The sequence below is a fragment of the Callorhinus ursinus genome, unplaced genomic scaffold, assembly GCF_003265705.2.
Source record: "Callorhinus ursinus isolate GAN/ISIS: 27379988/994484 unplaced genomic scaffold, GSC_fseal_2.0 scaffold37, whole genome shotgun sequence".
Lineage (NCBI taxonomy): Eukaryota > Metazoa > Chordata > Mammalia > Carnivora > Otariidae > Callorhinus > Callorhinus ursinus.
The window spans coordinates 5,878,883-5,898,006 of NW_027397099.1; the positions used below are offsets into that span (position 1 = coordinate 5,878,883).

Sequence of the window (19,124 nt, forward strand, 5' to 3'; positions counted from 1 at the left end):
GTCCAACGTTTAACAGACTAAGCCATCCAAGCACCCCTAAAAAATACCTACTTAAAAGCATACCAAAAGATCAGTTCACTTCTTATTTATGTACACTAAGTCACCTCACCATCCCACTACTAATTAAAGAGAGAAATGGGTTTTGTAAATCAGAAATAGCACAACCAATTTTTATATTCTGTTTATTTGCTAAACCAGTTTTTGTTTATTTTTTAAAAGATTTTTATTTACTTATTTGAGAGAGCTTGCCCAAGCATGCAGGGCAGAGGGACAGAAGAAGGAGAGAAGCAGACTCCCTGCTGAGCCCTGAGCCTGATCCCAGACAGGAGATCACTAACTGAGCCTACCAGGAGCCCAGCTAAACCAGTTTATTTATTTTTTTTTAAATTACATGCAACAGCAAATCCTATTAACTTTATAATGCTATTTTATTTTGTTGTTGTTTTAAGTAGGTTCCACACCCAGCAAGGAGCCTAATGCAAGGTTAGAACTCAAGACCCCAGATCCAGACCTGAGCTCTGGATGCTTAACCAACTGAGCCACCCAGGCGTCCCTCATAATGCCATTTTAAAACATTTTTCCTATCCTAATCTAACAACTTAAGGAACTTAAAGAGTTTCTGAATGTCATTTTTTAAACTATTATGGAAATTTTAAAACATACAAAAAATACAGAAAATGTTACAATAAACTCTCATATAGCCATCATCTAAATTCAACATTTTTTTTTAAAGAGTTTATGTATTTATTTGAGAGACAACGTTCATGCACAAGCGGGGTGGGGGAAGGGGCAGAGGGAGAAGACTCCCTGCTGAGCAGGCGGGAGAGTGGCTCAATCCCAGGACCCTGAGACCATGACCTGAGCCGAAGGCAGATGCTTAACCAACTGAGCCACCCAAGGGCCCCAACAATCTTTTTTTTTTTTAGTTTACTTTTTTTTTTTTTTAAGTAATCACACCCAAGGTAGGGCTTGAACTCACGACCCCGAGATCGAGAGTCATATGCTCTTCCAACTGAGCCAGGCAGGTTCCCCTAGCTTCAACAACTTTTGAATATCATTTATTTCCCGTCATTTTTATTTAACAACCTTTTTTATTTATTTTTTAAGACTTTATTTATTTATTTGACACAGAGAGAGAGACAGTGAGAGCAGGAACACAAGCAGGGGGAGTGGGAGAGGGAGAAGCAGGCTTCCTGCCGAGCAGGGAGCCGGATGCGGGGCTCAATCCCAGGACCCTGGGATCATGACCTGAGCTGAAGGCAGATGCTTAACGACTGAGCCACCCAGGCGTCCTTAACAACCTTTTTTAAAACAATACTGAAAAATATTTACATTTAAGTACAACTCACAAACTGTCCATTAAAGTGTTCTGGCCAATGATTAATTACCTTGATGGAAAAAAATGTTTTTAGAAATCTTTTTTCATATGATATAAATTAACATTACTGAAAAGTTATTACTCAATATTAATTTCAAAGCTCATTTAATCCTATTTTCTAATTAAAATAAACAGCAAAGTTGATAAAAATTTACCACAGAGGGGCACCAGGGTGGCTCAGTCGGTTAAGAGGCTGCCTTTGGCTCAGGTCACCATCTCTGGATCCTGGGAGAAGCCCACGTCAGGCTTCCGGCTCAGCAGAGAGTCCGCTTCTCTCTCTCTTTCTCTCCCCCTCTGCCCCTCCCCACCGTTGGTTCTCTCTCTCTCAAATAAATAAATAAATAAAATTTAAAAAGAATTTTACCACAGAGCTTAGAAATATAAAAATTATTTTAAGACACTGAAAATGTATTGAAAAAAATTAAAACTGTCACCTGCTTCTGTAACATAAGACATATCCAAACTTTACCTCTTGTAGGAAAATGGAGCGTTCAAAGTTACTTCTCCTGTGTACCAGGGATTTTCTGGCTTTCATAGACATGTAGTTCCTTTGCACACAGCATATCAACATAACTAGAACTGACCCAATGATTAAATTTCAGGTAGCAACTCAAAGAAAGTTGACAGACCATACTACTCAAATCTTACAGGTCCAATTGTTCCTCTCTTCTAAAGTCTACTGAATTCTGGCAAGCAGGTGAGAGCCATGCATTATAATTATTTAAACATTATCTGAAATGCTAAAATATATGCAGATGCATACTACATTTGAGTTAAAATTATGGCTATTAAAATGCTTACTCCTGCTTGTGACTCTCCTAAAGCCTCCATGAACAAACTCACTCCTCTTAAATTCCACTGTTACTTGAACCTCATATGGCATGCCTGGGCAAATTTGATGACTTGGATTTTGTTTTAGAAGCCAGGCTTACTGCCAAGTCTGCCGTGTCTACTCCCCTGACCCACCAGGACAGCTTTAGACAACACCTCCCTTCTTTATGTTACTGCTGTGAGCAGTCAAACTGCAGCTTACTATCAAATGAGGCTCAACCTACTCGGGTTTCCTATCTCTTAAGAGTAATAGGACTGACTTCACCTTATTATGGTTTCCTCAACCCCACCTCTTATTTAAAATAAAACATCACCATACTGAATCATCAACTACTCAATACTAATAAGGAAAGTAGAGGACGCATTAAACTTCACGATCGGTAATACAACTGCTTCTCTTCTCTTAGTAGGCTTCCATTTTATGTATCACTACTTTATTACATTCTCTAAAGAAAAACACTTTTCACATTTTCTTACCAAAAATGTCTTTATGATCACACTTCATTGAAAAAATAAAGAGCAAAACTCAAAAGCAGAGCTTGGGGGCGCCTGGGTGGCTCAGTTGGTTAAGCAACTGCCTTCGGCTCAGGTCATGACCCTGGAGTCCCGGGATCGAGTCCCGCATCGGGCTCCCTGCTCGGCGAGGGGCCTGCTTCTCCCTCTAACCCTCCCCGCTCTCATGTACTCTCTCTCTCTCTCATTCTCACTCTCTAAAAATAAATAAATAAAAATCTTAAAAAAAAAAAAAAAAAGCAGAGCTTGGGATATGCCCTCAATAAAAATACATAAATTATTGGCAAAGTTTACTGGCTGTCACAGAAAGGCAAGTCATAACAATATGCTGATTCTACAATTTACCTTAAATTAATACCTTAAATGCCCTTAAATGCTGAAGATACAGGCCTCACAAGACTCACAATTTCTTGGCCATGTACATAATACCCAAGTTTTAATTTTTGTATCATGTAATATAACTACTACAGTATTACCTCTACTAAATTTAGAAAATATGCCAAAATATCCCTTTTGTATTGGCAAATGGGAAAACCTAAGAAAACGCAGGTATAGCAGGTATAGCAATGCTCTTCCATTGATGAAATTTTAACGCAACATATGACACCTCCATCACAAAATTCTAATACCCCCAGGGGCATCTACCCCTATCAGGAAGTACCAAAGAAACAGAATATTAGGGGCGCCTGGGTGGCTCAATCATTAGGCATCTGCCTTCGGCTTAGGTCATGATCCCAGAGTCCTGGGGTTGAGCCCCACATCATCGGCTCCCAGCTCTGCAGGAAGCCTGCTTCTCTTTCTCCCACTCCCCCTGCTTGTGTTCCTTCTCTCGCTGTGTCTCTCTCTCTGTGTCAAATAAATAAATAAAATCTTAAAAAATAATAATAATAAAATTTTAAAAAGAAACAATATTAAATTACTTTTCCAAGTGAAATACTGAAATATCTGTCAGTGACTCAATCACCAGATACATATTCTCACTGCATTCAAGTCTAAAAAAGCTGACCTATGGTATGAAAGTAAGGCTCAGCAGTAATCATCTCCTCCTATACACTACCTAATGCGCTACACACAAACACACCATTAAATTTCTACAGGAAACCATAGAAGCAACTTCCCTTTTTTCATACTGATTTAAATATCCAATTATACTTAGTATGGTTAGCAAATCAACCAACTTTCCCACCATACTAACAGTTTAATTCCAGAAAGGAGAAAAACATAAAGGCAAGTGACCTTCAGTACTTTTATTTAGTAAAATATAAGAAATGAGGTTAACACTGAAATGAATAACAGAAGAAGTTAGAGTAAAAATGTCTAAGACAAATATTACAACTTCTCTATGCAAGGTTTAAAATAACTGGATCTCCTATCTGCCCCTATTCAGTGTTTTAGTTTAGCATAGAGAAAAGGGTCTAGGAAACAAGAGGAAATAAAAAATAACCTATCATCAGTGTGTGTGTGTGTGTGTGTGTGTGTGTGTGTGTGTGTGTTAAGAAATGTTAACTAACAGCACTTAATGAGCACTACTGGACCAAATGTGCTAAGAGCTTTAAATACATTATCTCACTTGACATAGATAAAACAAAAACTTTGAGTAAAAATTATCAATAGAAACTGAAAAGTGAGAAAATTATCTGAGACAGTTAAATTATAAAAAACACATGAATCAGGACGCCTGGGTGGCTCAGATAGATGGTTAAGCAAGCGTCTGCCTTTGGCTCAGGTCATGATCGCAGGGTCCTGGGATAGAGTCCTGCGTCAGGCTCCCTGCTCAGTGAGGAGCCTGCTTCTCCCTCTGCCTCTCTCTTTCTCTCATGAATAAATAAATAAAATCTTAAAAAAAAACAAACACGAATCAGATTTTAAGCATTAAACAAAGTAAGAACGCTACAAATTAAACACTTTTATGATCATCTAGGAAAAGTTCCTCAGATTTACATAGGAAAAAGTTGTGTATTAAAGTGATATCCAACAAAATTACACATCTTATCCTAAAGCAAATTTCTTACAAAAATACATACTGTATCTAAGATATTTCTCCCCTCTTAAAAAGCAGCAGTAGAAAAGATACTATGCAGTTAGTATATGGCACACACTCCTTCCAGTGACTCTCATTCAGGACTAGAAAGTCAATATTTAATAATGGACCAGCCCTGAGAGTCAAACTTTGAATTTGAAAAGATTATTATAACATCAAACTAAATTAGAGATACACAATCAGTACCCTCAAATAAAGCACCAGAAGCTGCCCTTTATAATGGCAAATAATGTTAGTGAAAGGCATTAAACACTTACCAACTTAAAATTTTCTATTTACTACTGAAGTATATCTTCATTTTGAAGCAAGATATTAAGAAAATTTAAACAAAATAGTTTGATTCATTTTTAACTGAAAAAAATCAAAACTAGCCTCACTGCTAAGGACTCCAGGGTCTTAAATTTTCTTTAATGGAAAAAAATCTCAAAACACCTCCCAAAGCAATAATCTTAAAAACTCAGTCATAAAGGTATCCGACATTATCAAGTATCAAAACATCTAATTTGTACTTTAACAAGCTTCCTCTTAGAACATTCACTAAATTCAGCCCCTCTGCTTATCCTCAATTCCCATCCATTATCCCTTCCTCCAAATATTTTTCAAAAATCTTCTGTATGGAAATCTACATGTGATACAAATACTCTCAAACCCTCAAAGAGATGGAAAACCTTCAGCGCCAAATTACCTAGATCTGCTATCTTATGGGACTGACCACTAAAAGCCAAAGAATTGAAACAAGTCTCATCAACTTCCTCTACCACAAAAAAAGTGAGCACTGACTCAAAACTTAAGCGGTATTTATTCATTAATTCAACAAATACTGGGTGCCCACTTATGTTAAAGGCACTATGCTAGGCATCGATCATACAACTATGAACAAGATATAGACATCATCCCTGCCTTCATGAAACCTTCGATCCAGTAAGGAAGAAAATCCATAAACATGTAAACACACTGATATAACCCCATACTGATCCTAATTCTGCCAAGCAATTTTATTCTCATGGCTCACTTTACTGCCTATTACCATCCTAAAAGCATGTCAGTTAATCTACTTGTTCCTTCAAACTACACACACATAGAGGCACCTGCGTGGCTCAGTTGGTTAAGCGACAGCCTTTGGCTCAGGTCTTGATCCCAGGAAACAAGAGAAAATAAAAAAGAACCAAGTCCCCTGTTTGGGCTCCCTGCTCATCAGAGCGCCTGCTCCTCCTCTCCCTCTGCCTCTCACCCTGCTTGTGCATGCATTCTTGCTCTCTCTCTGTCAAGTAAATAACTAAAATATTCAAACTACACACTCATAATTATGCTTATTAAAATGAAAACCAATTTTGTGAACAAATAATTTTGAATATATAACACATCCTTCTCAGTAGAATTTTAAAATTAGCTGCTAAGTGTTCATAGCAGCACTATTCACAATAACCAAAGGCAGTTAACAGCCCAAGTGTCCATCAGTGGAGGAATGGATAAACTGGGGTATATATACAACAGATTATTCAGCCATAAAGACGAATGAAGTAATGATACATTCTACAACATGTATGAACCACGAAATACTATGCTAAGTGAAAGAAGCCAAACACCTCTGTATGATTCCATTTACACGAAATATCCAGAATTGCTAAATCCATACAAACAAATCCCAGATTAGGGACTGGGCAGCCAGGAAGTGGAAGGAAACAAGGGAGAATGAGAAACTACTACTTAAATAGGTTTGGGGTTTCCTTCTGGAGTGATGAAAATGTTTTGGAACTAGATAGAAGAGGTTGCACAACATTGTCAATGAACTAAATGCCACTGAATTGCTCACTTTAAAATGGGTATGTCATGTGTATTTCACCTTAATGGGGGGGGGGACCCTTTAAAAAACATAGGTATCCCAATATTTTAAAGTGGACTTTTTATCAAATAAAACTGCTCAAGTTTAAATTTGGGAATTTCATTTATAAGTCAAGTGTCAAACTTTAACTCCTTCTAGACCCATTTCAATATCAAAATGGTTTTTGGGGTTTTATGGTAAAAATCATTTCTTAAAAAGCTGTTTTCGTAGCTCTTAAATGTTATCCATTTTTTTGGATGTACATACAATTCCTACTTACATAAGGATACTCCTTTATTGATCATGAATTTGGTATATAACATGCTTTAATCAAGTCTGTGCTCAAGAAAAGTCTGCGGATATCACCAACTGTTTATTTTTTTTTTTTTTAAGATTTTATTTATTTATTTGACAGAGAGAGACACAGCGAGAGAGGGAACACAAGCAGGGGGAGTGGGAAAAGGAGAAGCAGGCTCCCCGCTGAGCAGGGAGCTCAACGCGGGGCACGGGGCTGGATCCCAGGACCCCGGGATCATGACCTGAGCCCAAGGCAGACGCTTAACGACTGAGCCACCCAGGGGCCCCTGTTTATCTTCTTTATAATAAAAATACTCATTAAAAAGATGTTTTTATTAAATCCCAATAATCTAAACACACAGTTCATTGCTACTCTCTCCACAAATCCCACTTTTCCCATTTCTACCTATGTTGTAACACATACCACCATGCAGTCAGCCTGGGGGCATAATTATTTGGGTTATGTGTCCCCCTCCCATTTCCCAAGCTCCTTGAGGGGCCTCAAGCCTTTTTTGCATCCAACAGAACACTACAAAGTACCTAACAGTATCTTCAACCTAAAAGGTGCTCAAACAACGCTTGTGGAACTGAAATAAACTCAGGCAACAAATAACTGTTGTAAATACTATGTTGAAAAAGACAACATATAAATACTAAAAGGGCTGATAAGACAAATACTGTCCAAAAAATCCTTTAGCTTTCACGTTCAGATATGTTTTTCAGTGCAATGGGACATCAATATGATCACGAAGTAATTCATCTAATACCCAGAAAGAATAAATAGGGATTAGTCTTATCCATCTCTCTTTTGAAGTTCGCCTGTATATACAATAGGGAAACTGAACTTAATGAAGCACAGTATTCCAAACCAGGTCACAGGAGAGCTCTAAGTCCCCAGCCATCCTGTTTCTATTTCCTGATTGGTCTGACCTCCAAGCATTATGGTGCCCAATCTTCCCAATTCACGATCTCCTCTAAAACACCTTCTGCGGTGAGCTTTTAATTAAAATAAAGACTGAGTTCCAGAACTTTCTAGAATTATGAACAAGGCACCCCACTTTTTTTAATCTTCCGAAACATTTTGCTCAAGAAAAGAAATCCAGTTTTCAAAAAGTCCCGTTATAGTTACACTTCGAATTAAACGTGGGCCATAAACTTGGACAAGTGTTAACCCAATGGCACTACTCTCCTAGCAAAGTAGATTTAAACAGACATGTGCACGAATTTTTGAGAACTCCTACATCTCAAGCATGTGCACCTTTCAAATAAAAAATGTTAAAAACCTGGGATAGATGAAAAGCCAAGTGCGCTTACACTTCACAGGGACAGCTTTTTCTCCGCACCACGCTGGCAAAGCAGCGACAACCAGACGCCAGTTGGGCAACGGCCCCGACCCTCGGCCTCCAAACCGCAGGCGTCCACTAGCCACAAGCGTCCCGGAGTCGAGTTCCCCACTAGTTCGCTTCCAGCCAAGCCCGCGGCCACTTCCACGTCGCTGCGACCCACACGCCTCTTAAGCAATTTAAATCCGCTCTTCACTCACCGCACGCACGCACACACACACACACACACACACACACGGTGTTACTAATCCCGGGACAACCAAGGGACGAGGGAAGGGACGAGCTCGTGCGAACCAGGAGAGGAGGGGACGCTCCCCGGTCCCGCCCGGCCCGGCACCCACCTGCAGGCCGCAAGCCCGAGGGCGGCGGCGCCGGCGCCCCGTCCTCGCCAAAGACGAGTTTGAAGTCGAGCTCGTCGTGGGCGCCACAGTTTGCAGTAGTCATCGGCGTGGCCCAGGGTGCTGCGGCTCCTCCTCTGGCTGCGGCGGCGACGGAGGCGGCGGCGGCGGCGGCGGCAGCTCCTCAGCGCCGCTTCATGCCGGGCCGCACGGGCCAGGAGGTCGTGGCTCCGCGGCAAAGTTTCCGGGCGGGGACCGTGACACCGAGCGTTCCGTTCCAAACTCGAGAGCTGGCCGCGGGCCGAGTCGCACCAGGAGCCGCCGCCACAGCCTGTCGCTACTGCCTAAGCCGCCACGGTCGCCTTAGCCGATATTCCCCGCCCCCTAACAGCCGCCGCCGCCGCCGGCGCGCTGCCGCGCCGTGTAGCACGCCTAACCCCGCCCCCTACCGCGCGCCCATCCGACCGTGCTGCCCATCGGCCACTGGCGCCCCTGCTCGCCCAACGGCTCCGCCCCCTTCGCTGGCCTACCGCGTGATTCCCTCTCTGGGAGGAAGTCACGTGCACAGAGTTGGATGGCCCCACTAGCTCTTGGGAGTTGTAGTTTGGCCGCTATTCTCTGCTTAACTTCTAAACCAGGGCCCTCTCAGTTGGATTGAGTGCAATCCATTCCACCCGCCAATCGAAGATCCCTTTCCTTATTGGGCAGAGCTCACGTCGAGTGGGGTTATGGGTTTGGTGACGGGCGGCTGAAATGTTGCTCTGATGGCTGAGTTTGGGGACGGTGTCAGGGCCGGGGAAGGTTACGTGAACGCCACTCACACGCTCATGCCGCCACCCCAACCCTAATGGCGGAGTCTAGCGAAGGCAGGGCCGGGCCGAGCCTCCGGCTAAGGTGGGGCGGAGCCGGAGGAGACCTGCGCAGCCCGAGGAGTCCGGAGTCTCAGCTCCTCAACAATGCAGACCCACCCCTTCGGGGCGGGGCCCGCGTCGGGTGGCTGCGCCTTTGTCTGTCCCTACGAGCTGGCAGCTGCTCTCTGGAGGACAGCCGGCGCGTTCGAGGCCTCGGCAAAGCCCCACCAGCAAGGTCGGTCCACTGCTGGAAGTCGAAGCCGATTGAACCAGAAAGCCCGTCGTGAACTCGCACCACTCATGGGCTCGATGACCTCAGCATCCCGGTGCATATCCGTGAAAGCGGGAGGACCCCCTACCCAAACTGAGTGGTTGTTAATGGAGAGGAAGTGACACTGTGTCTGAAGAACTGTTTTTCGCTCTCGGTCCCTCCCCAGCGCGCCTCTCTTCCCTTGAGACTCAGGACGACTCCTCCTGGGCCTGGGGTGGTGGCCGTGCCAGGGGACGCTGAGCCTGGCTTGTTTACTTAGGGCTCCTTCAAACGCAGGGTGGACCAGGAGCTGGGAAAAGTAGCAGTGACCTACTTCCCTAGCTCCAGGCCCCACAGGGCATAGTATCTCTAGAAGCAAGTTGCTGTAGGAACTCATGGCATTAGGTCTAGAGGCTTGGGTGCAGGTGCAAGGGCCCAGGCACTCACCCACAAAAAGGCGAAGAGGACAAAGTGGAATGCTTTGTAGAAAGGTCTCAATATATGGACTGATACCTGAGCTACCAGGGAGCCCTAAGGAAGGCCTAAGTAGGCTTTGGGTCAGGAGGACAGGTAATGTCCAGAGTAGATGAGATGTTCATCTTGGATTGGTACATCCCTGAGGTCAGAAAATTTTTCCTGCTCAATGCTCTGTACACATACCTGAGCTGGACCTAGAGAAGCAGAGATAAATTAGTCTCCCTTCAGGGGTTGGGGAGAGGAGGCCAGCAAGTCTATAATCACTGTGCAAAGAGATTAGGGATGTGCCAGGATCTCCAGAAAGTTTCATAATCCCCCAGGGTTGCAGGGCCTCCACAGGGCTGAGTTAGGAATTGGAATGATAGCTGAGAGGTGAGGAAGATGATTCCAGGCAGAGGACAGATTTCCAAGAACTTAGAAATCAGAAAGCACAGGCAGTGAGCAGAAGCCAAAGGTAAGGCCAGATGAATGGGAAGAGTGCTATAGGCCACTGCAAAGTATCTAGACTTTATCCAGAGGGCAGTAGGGAGCCACAGAAGGATTTAGAGCAAGGAACTTACATATTCGGAAATCTGGGGGAGGGGGAGGTTAGGGACAGAAGAAAATAACGGGTCAAAGAGAGGGAGTAAACAACACTGTGTGGGCAAAATATCCTCCTAATGAGCAATTTCAGGATGTGTTGTCCCCCTGCCTAGACCTCCCCCCAACATACTTCCCTAGGTTATCATCTGGATTGAGAAAACGGACCTTTATCTATCCCCTCTGCCCTCCAAACCAGGGGCTCAACTAGCCAGCCGGGGGGGGAATGCAAGAGGGAGACCTGGACCTGTCAGTCCCATCACTGGGAAGAGACCACACACAGAAGCTAGAGATGCCTTGAAAAATTCACCCATTCACCAAATGAATCCATCTGTTTCCCCGCCACTGTGCAGCTGGAGAACACTTAGACAGGGTTACATCTTAGGAAGGTTTCTGGTCTGGAGGAAACTGAGAACTCTAACCTGAACTGATAAGGGCTGGAGCCACAGTGGGCACTGACTGCAGGAAGAGTGTTGCCACCTTGGTCAGAAGGGCAGCAATGGCTAAGAGCTCTGCAGGCTGGGACTATCCTATCCCACTCACACACACCGATACATTGTCTCTCCACCCCTTTTCCTCAGCCAGGATCTCCCCTATCAGCTCTTCCTCAGGCCAGCTCGAAAGCTCTTTAGATGGTAGGAGGTCATCTGACCTGCCGCCAGCCTTCCGAGAGCCCTGTGAAACCAGGAGGCCAGGGGACTACTGCAGTAGATAGGACTCCAGACTCATGGACAAGGACTATGTGGGTCCCTGTATACCCTCTCTCCCTCCTGTGTGAATGCGAGCCAGGCCTGAGATTTAGGGAAAGCCATTACCTTCATCAGCTGCCATAGGCCTGGTCCTAAGCCCCCAATGTTGAAGGCTCTCCTGTGGCCTCTGAGCCATGGAATGGTACAGCTTAGCTTAGCCCAGCCCAGCCCCTTTTGTTCCACATTAGGGGAAACAGGAGCCTTGGAGGAAAGTCAGGGTTTAGAAAAGTTCTTTCTTTCCATGCCACATACCCCATTCAACAAGCTTGTCTGATTCTTCTTTTATTCCTGCTCCCCACACCCACACCAAGGCTGGCCGTGGCAGACACAAGAACTGCCCTTGAGCAGCTCCCAATCTGGGCAGAGGCAATACCTGCCAACTCCAATTGAAGAAAGTTGGTTGCTGAGGTCAGCACAGGGTGCTGAGAAGACAGGGTCAGCACTTTGTTCTCAGACACTAGGCTGAGGAATTTGGACTTGAGCCAGAGGGCAATGGAGAGCCATAGAAGAGTTCTGAGCAGGAGTGACCCTGGAAGGAACTAAGTGTGCAGGGCTAAGAGATTCCCCACTCGTCTCTGCACGAAGTCCAGTCTTCTTGCCTCAGCCTTCGGAAGATGTGCCACCCCCTCCAGCTTTACTCATCCCTCCCTCTCATGCTCAAAACCATGTGTCCCCAAAATGTGATGAGCTAAGAGGAAGTCCTCAGTCTAGGTGGCTGGAATGGATGAATACATGCTGTGGACACTAGCCCACAGAGGGGTTTGGGTATCTAAGTGGCCACCTAAGTGGGCATGGTGAGAACAATGAGTGAAGCTTTCAGACCTGACTGGGCCCTCCCAGTTGGTCCCAGACTTGGGCAGGTCACTCTGAGACCAGGGCAGGCATCACTGAAGTATGCTAATGTGAGACTATTTGAGAGCCAACATATCCTAGGATCTTTGCCAGATATCCTCAGTTATGGAACACACATGAGCCCCTCTCCACCTGCTCCCCTGTGAATGACCCTCTCCCCAGTTCTTTTCCTGGGCCCTCTAAGCTCCCATACTCCACCTCTATTTGTTTTTTTTCCAGACTATGTCTTAACAGCTGACCTCCACCCCCGCCTCTCCTTCCCCATAGCCCAGAAATAAACCTAACCCCACCAGAGAAGGGGCTTCCCCAGGGAAAGTACACTGGTGGGAGAAGAGGCCTGAGGGTACAACCCAACCCCACAGAAGTGGATCTTTAGACTTGGTATTTGGTCACCACAGGTCCCGTCCACAAGCTCTGACTAGCTCAGGATGCCCGCAGGTCCACGGGGGCCTCTCTGTCTGCCCTGTTCCACTTGGGATATGAGGGAAGACAAAGGGGGCATTTTAACTGAGACAGGTTTTTTGTGAGAAAAATCAGACAGAAATTGTGCCTAAAGCTTGATACCAAGCCTCAGCTGTCTCCTGGGTGGGGTCCCTTCTCTTAGAGCACTTGTCTAGGAAGCTAGGACAGCCCCAGCATGGAGTGACCCCATTAGCGACACAGTGCCCTATCACAGGCCTATTTATCCTCCAGCCAACCTCCGGCAAGCAGAGAGCAGCTGATCTCCCTCTCAGAGGAGGGCCCTCAGACCCAAAGAGCACTAGAAGTGACTTGCCCAAGGTCAGACCACAATGGGCCCTGGGAGATGGCTGGTAGTGCACACAGAAGAACAAGTGTGCAGGGAGGGGCGACTCCGGGATTGAGACAGGCCTCACCTGCCTGATCTTTCACTCTGGCCACCAGGGCCAGGGGCTGCTGGCTAGCATAGGGGCCTGACCCCAGGGACATGACAGAAACATGGCCTTGGCCTGGAGGGGAATGCCCCTCCCCACAGAACTTGGAAAAGGGGAGGAGAAGTAGTGTGTTTACAGTGGAGGAAGCGGGGGTGGTGCAGGGCAGGGACCTTTGGTCAGAACGCCCCTCCCAGTAAGAGGGGGAGGGCCCATGAGATGTGGTAGCCGTTTGTTTGCTTCTCACTGCCAAGAGGAAATTAAAGAGAATCTGCCACTTCCTTCCGGCCCAAGTGGGATAGTGGGGGCTGGTGGCAGGCAGTGGCGTGGGTGGGCACTTGTAAGGGCCCCAAACTGCTGGCATCAGCAACATGTGTCCTCAGTGTCCCCTGTCTGGAGCCGAGACCTCATCAGGTCTGGGCTCCAGCCAGCTGGGGATCAAACCCAGGACCCCCCCCCCCCACTCACCTGAGCTGGTCCCTTCCTGGAGCACCCATACCCTAATTGTTCCCCAGATTCTATGGCACCTCTCATCACGAAAGTTAACTGATGGGTAGTACCTCAGGTTTGCCATCAGTAGAATGGGCTTCTTGGGCCTTCCTGGCTCAGCCCAAGTCCTATGAGCATTAAAGATGATACCCTGCTCCTCATTTCCGACCAGACCCATAAGGATGGGCAGGGGATATGCTTTAGGGAGCTCCAGCTCTGCACAGAGGGTGGGAATAAAAGAATTATGCCAGGCCATGAGTCTGTGTGTGAAGATGCCCAAGGCTAAAGCAGCCAGCCATGGGTAAGGGTAGGGGGATCTTTATTGCACTGTACCAATGTCAGGTTGAGGAGGTGCCACCTGAGAAGCTCCTCTTTTCAAAGAAAATACTGACGTCACTGGGAATTTGGCCTTGCTACTCAGACCCACCAAGGGAGATGTGCACTCTAGGCACCCTTTAGCCTGTGCTCCAGGCTGATGGCCCAGGTCAGGACCTCCTAACTCCTGCCAGGAACAGTCAGAGAATTGTCCAGTGGCATCTGGTTCATGCTCTGCACCCACAGACATCTTACGGCCAGGGTCCCGAAGCAGGTGACCAAGGTAGGGACAATGGTCACCAGCCTTCCAGGGGGCTCTCTTCACCACTTCCCAAGGCCACAAAGAGCTTCTTGCACAGCTCCCCAGGTACCGCTTGCTCCTGATTTCTGGGACCCCCAGGGTCTTGGTCAGTGGCCTCCCGCTTGCGTTTGTGCCAGGAGGGGCTCTCCTCGCCCAGCCGACCCTCAGGGAGGCCCCGGCTCCGCAGACAGACGATGGCCGCAGCCTGCTCCGCCAATTTCTTAGACTTGTCCCTGGGCAGACGAGGCATGGGACAATAAGGCAGGTAGGTAGGCAGGCTGGTTGCAGGACGAGAGGCTGAAAAGGCCTGACTCTATACACCCTTGGCAAAGACTCTGACAAAACTGAGAAAGGGGGTGATCACCTGGGGATGCCACTGCCCAGGTACACCATCCTCCCCAAACCCTCCTCGGCCAAGGCTGGGTTCAGGCCCCTCATCCCACGCCCCAAGCCCACTGACGAGGAAACTCACCACAAGGTGGACTGGTACTTTTGCTCAGCAACAGTCACAACAGAGCAGAAGAAGCGATCCAGGGGGCGCTGAACCTGGTGCGAAGAGAGGAAAGGAAACAGGGATGGCTGCATGGGAGCAAGAGGAATGAGCCCTGGGGCTCACCTGCCAGGATCACGTGGAAGACAGAAAAAGGGAAGTACTTCCCACCTAAGTTAAATGAAGGCTACCTGTGTCACATGCTCCTCCCCAGCAGAAGTGCCTGGTACATCTGCCAAGGAAGAAAGGCAGATACATAAACAGGCAATGACATTCTAGTGTGTCAGGAGTTCAATCGTGTCCCTAAGCAAAGGGCCATCAGAGTCCTTAGCTGCACGTGACCAAGGATCCTGCTCCTACTGACATCTGGATGGGCCAGGTCACCCAACATGAGGAGGAATTCACCAGATGGCAACGGGGTGAGAGGGGGCAAGGATGGGGCAGAGAAGGTACACTTGGCAGAGCGACCACGTGATATGGCTGGACAGAGAGCTGAGTGAATGAGAGAGGAAGCAGAAGGGCATGTGGGGAGACTTGTGCTCTGTGCTGAGGTGCTAGGGCTTGATCCCAAAGGCACTGGGGAGAGGATGACTTGAGCAGGGAGGCAGAGGTCAGATCTGTTCTGGAAAAGTCACTCTGGGAGAGGGGAACACAAGTCCTAGAAGTAGATCAGAGGTCAGAAGGCCAGTCCAGAAGAGACAGAGCAGCCTAAATAAGGCATGGCCATGGGGACCAAAGGAGGTGAAGAAAGACTGTCTTAAAGTTTCCACCAAGGGGCCTCAAGTCTAGGGCCCAATTCTGAGCCCCATTGGCTGAGGCCTGGTCCAAAAACATGTCTGTCTAACTTTTAGGTTAAGTAAGCCAGTTGGTCCTTTCCAGAGAAGTCTAAGCAACACCACTGGCAGAGATTGGCCCAAGCGGCCCATTAAGTAGGTCTCAAGTCCAGTTTTATGAAAGTGGCCAGAATGAGACAACAGGCCCACTATCACAGGAAAGGTGCTATCATACTGGTCCAGCCGCCAGCAACCATTGCATGCTCATGGAGGGCAAAGCCAGGCTTCAGTCAAGCAGTCTGGAATTCAGGGTACAAGCTATGGGTGTGTTGGGGGTGATGGCACCAGCCATGGGAGGCACTGTAGAGCTGGATGCAGGGCAGGCCACAGCCGGGAACTCACCGTGTCATACACAGGCTGCGCCAACTTCTCCTTCCGGCACCACTCCAGCAGGCACATCTTGGGGGTGATCTGGGGTGAGTATGCTCTCCTGGGGCAAGGAGAGGAAGGAGTCAGCGCTCACCCACCAACACCACCAGGCTGCTGCCTTAGGATTCCTGTACTTATTCCCCTGAGCTCCCATTTCTGTCCCACCAGTGGTGTGGAGCCTGGATTCTACCTAAAGGGAAGATGGGCTTCAGCATGCTTGGGGAATTGGGATATGAAGTGAACTTCCAGCACTCTGAACTCTAGCCTGGAAAACAGCTTTCAACAGCCAAAAATTAACGTCCAGGGGCACCTGGGTGGCTCAGTCGGTTAAGTGTCTGACTCTTGATCTCAGCTCAGGTCTTGATCTCAGGGTTGTGAGTTCAAGCCCCGTACTGGGCTCCATGCTCAACATGGAGCCTACGTTAAAAAAAAAAAAAAGAAGAAGAAGAAGGTCCAGTTTGCCTCTCAAGACAAGACAAAAGGGAGTGGGTGGGGTTGGGAATACAAGGGGCCAAGCAATGGTCTGGGATCTAGCTCTGTACCCATCCTTATTAGGTCCCCTGAGTTGTAGGACAAGGTGGATCAAGGAAAAGGTGAGGCTTGGTCACCCCAGGACATCACCCACACCCCTGACAGTGCTGCCTTGGCTTTCAGGGACTGTCTTCCCAAAAGTGCCTTCTTTGGGATGCTGAAAAATGAGAACAAGGATCCAAACCAAGAAGACTTGTGGTCCCGGAACTTGGCATTAACCATGTATAGCAAGCAGCAGCTGAGGGCACAGGCCCTGGCCAAGCTGACGCCAACCTGGAGACCTACCGGTCAAACTTGACAGCCATCTTAATGACACCAGAGGGGTCTTCAGCTGGCTCCCCCACAGCCTCTGGGGTCCGGGCCAAGAGCTCAGCCCGCCGGGCATTTAGCTCCCGTGTCACGTCCTCGTAGAAGGCACCAAGACCAAAGGCCTCACTATGGAAGGACAAGCAGAGCAAGCCCTTTAGTGGACCCAGCATCCAGAGAAACTACTGTAAGAGCCCAGGGCCTCACCACTAGAAATGACCCCTCCTCACCCCGCCCCCAAGCGTGCGCACACACACACAAACACCACTGGGACCTACCCCTGGGATCAGCCAGGACTGGCAGAGAGTGAATGTGAGCCGCTGAGGCTGGACAGTGGAGGGCAGGCTGGGCTGGGTGGAAAAGGCTGTAAAGGTCACCTCTACCACCTGACCCCAGCCTCTCTTCCAAAGAGGAAAACACAGGCAAGTGTCCCCAGCCAGCAGTAAGCAAACTGACCTACACTGAACAAGCGCCTGGGTTATACACAGCCCCATCCTCATGTGGGCCCAAGGGAGGAAGAGACAGAGGCCACGACCACTAAGTGGTTCCCCACTTCCTGACCCCGCCACAAGCAGTTAGGCCTAGCCTAAACTGAGGTACCACCCAGAATTACAGAGTTATACTCTTTCTCTTAAACTCACAAGACACCTGAGTCAAGCTGATTAAGCTATGTGGGGTAGGGACAGAACCAACACCACAAGCCCAGCGCTGGGAAGAGAGTTCTGGCAACTCTTTTCCCTTCTAGGAAGCATCTTGAGGGCTAAAGGATATTTGTTTGGATGGGTGCCTGGGCACAAGTGTGGTTTAGGAAAGTTTCTTTGAGGAGGGAGGAAACACACAGCAAGGAGGAAAGAACATTCAGGCAGAAGACCCAGTATAAGCATAGATGTGGAGCTGGGGAAATAGACAAATAGACAGGGGGCCACAGGAACAGGTAATAGGCCAGGTTGTGAGGAGCTATACCTAATGTAGAGGACCAAGGGGTAGCCTCCCAGACTGCAGAGTGACGGGTTGTGGGCACAGGCTCAGGCTAGGGGGCTAGGGGCTGGATTCTACAACCTCAACTCTCCTGACCACTGGGTCTTGATGGCCTGGTGTGTGACAAATCTGTTATTGGGAAAGCCCCTTCCTTCCCAAGAATTCCCAAGCCCAGCCCCCACATTCCTCCATCCTACTGGCATTCTACTTCCCCAGATTCTGCTGCGAGATCAGTCCAGGGATGGAAAGTTCCAAAGTTTTGTTAAGTATCCAATTCTGTGAGGTGAAACTGTACCACCACCCCACTCCTGTACATCCGCCTCCAGAAGCTGCATCCCTGGTCCCTGATAGTCAGTTTAGGGCTCATAGTCAAGCCTGGCAATGTCTGCAAGGAATGATGGACAGCCATTGCCCCTCTCACCAAATTTCCTGGGAAGACTGGGCAGCATGGAGCAACCTTCCCTGTGGCGACTCCAACTGTTCTCGTAGCATCTGGCACAAGCAGTACTTGGTGTTGGTGTAGTGGTTCTCATACTGCACGGCCTGAGGGAAGAACCAGCATGAGCCCACTTGCTGCCCAGGCAGGCTGTGAGGCCTGAGCTATGCCCTGGTGGCAGAGAAAGGGGCTCCAAGGGGGCATCAGAGGTGCGCTCGCAGCTGGGGCAGTGTGAACCCATAAGGAAAGCCACCTCCATCCTAGCCATCTACTCCTCCAATGAGCGGTACAAAGCTCGAGAGTCATAGCCAAGACCCAGGGTGAGGAGCACACTCAACCAGACAGACTGAAGGACGTCCAGATGTGTAGGGAGCCCTTCCTGCTTCAGCCACCACAGGCTGCCACAGAGGACCTGCTGCCCTTCCAGGGCAGGGACGGAGGGCAAGTCAAATTCCAGTGTGGCAGGAGCAGCACCAGGACAGGGGTGAGATTCTTCTATTTCTATACACAGTGGGTACCTTCCTTGCCCACATCTTAAATAATCTGTCCCCAGTAGCCACCTGCATGGAAAAGCACAGCCTCATGTACCAGTCATGTTCACATGCTACTTGTCCCTTAATTGAGCTTCACAAGCCTCACAAGCGTGAGGTGCAGCTGTTACCACTACTCCTGACAAATGCGGGCGCAGGGAGGCAAGCTGACTGCACAGGGAGACACCCTTAGAAGCCTGCCTGGCTGGGGCAGACAGAAAAGCCCTGGGTGAGAGGGGCCCCAGGCCTCTAGAACACCCTCCCAGGCCTCGCCCTCTACACTCTTCTAATATCTCCACCTGGGCCTATGTCTTCAGTGCCTGGGAAGGTGCCAT

General features: G+C 48.0%; 2 protein-coding genes across 8 annotated transcripts in view; both read right to left on the reverse strand.

Annotated features, from left to right (window-relative positions):
• Positions 1 to 9,000, reverse strand: part of NFATC3 (nuclear factor of activated T cells 3) — a 130,379-nt gene extending 121,379 nt beyond the window's left edge. For 2 of the 4 annotated variants that reach the window (XR_003211606.2, XM_025889017.2), the window contains exon 1: positions 8,567 to 8,999. Coding sequence is in view for 3 of the 4 variants with exons in the window: in XM_025889017.2 (XP_025744802.1) it covers positions 8,567 to 8,669 (103 nt within the window). In the remaining variant the exon portion in view is untranslated. Of the gene's footprint in view, positions 1 to 8,566 lie in introns of all 4 variants that reach the window. The other 2 variants (XM_025889018.2, XM_025889016.2) reach the window with 2 other exon arrangements.
• A 4,959-nt stretch (positions 9,001 to 13,959) lies between these two features.
• DUS2 (dihydrouridine synthase 2) overlaps positions 13,960 to 19,124 on the reverse strand; it is a 49,156-nt gene continuing 43,991 nt past the window's right edge. For 3 of the 4 annotated variants that reach the window (XM_073880097.1, XM_025889022.2, XM_025889023.2), the window contains 5 exons: positions 18,245 to 18,366; positions 16,825 to 16,974; positions 15,982 to 16,069; positions 14,789 to 14,862; positions 13,960 to 14,549 (listed from right to left, as the gene is read on the reverse strand). In XM_073880097.1, the coding sequence (XP_073736198.1) occupies positions 14,312 to 14,549; positions 14,789 to 14,862; positions 15,982 to 16,069; positions 16,825 to 16,974; positions 18,245 to 18,366 (672 nt within the window). In that variant the 3' untranslated portion in view covers positions 13,960 to 14,311. Of the gene's footprint in view, positions 14,550 to 14,788; positions 14,863 to 14,997; positions 15,039 to 15,981; positions 16,070 to 16,824; positions 16,975 to 18,244; positions 18,367 to 19,124 lie in introns of all 4 variants that reach the window. The other variant, XR_012374621.1, reaches the window with a different exon arrangement.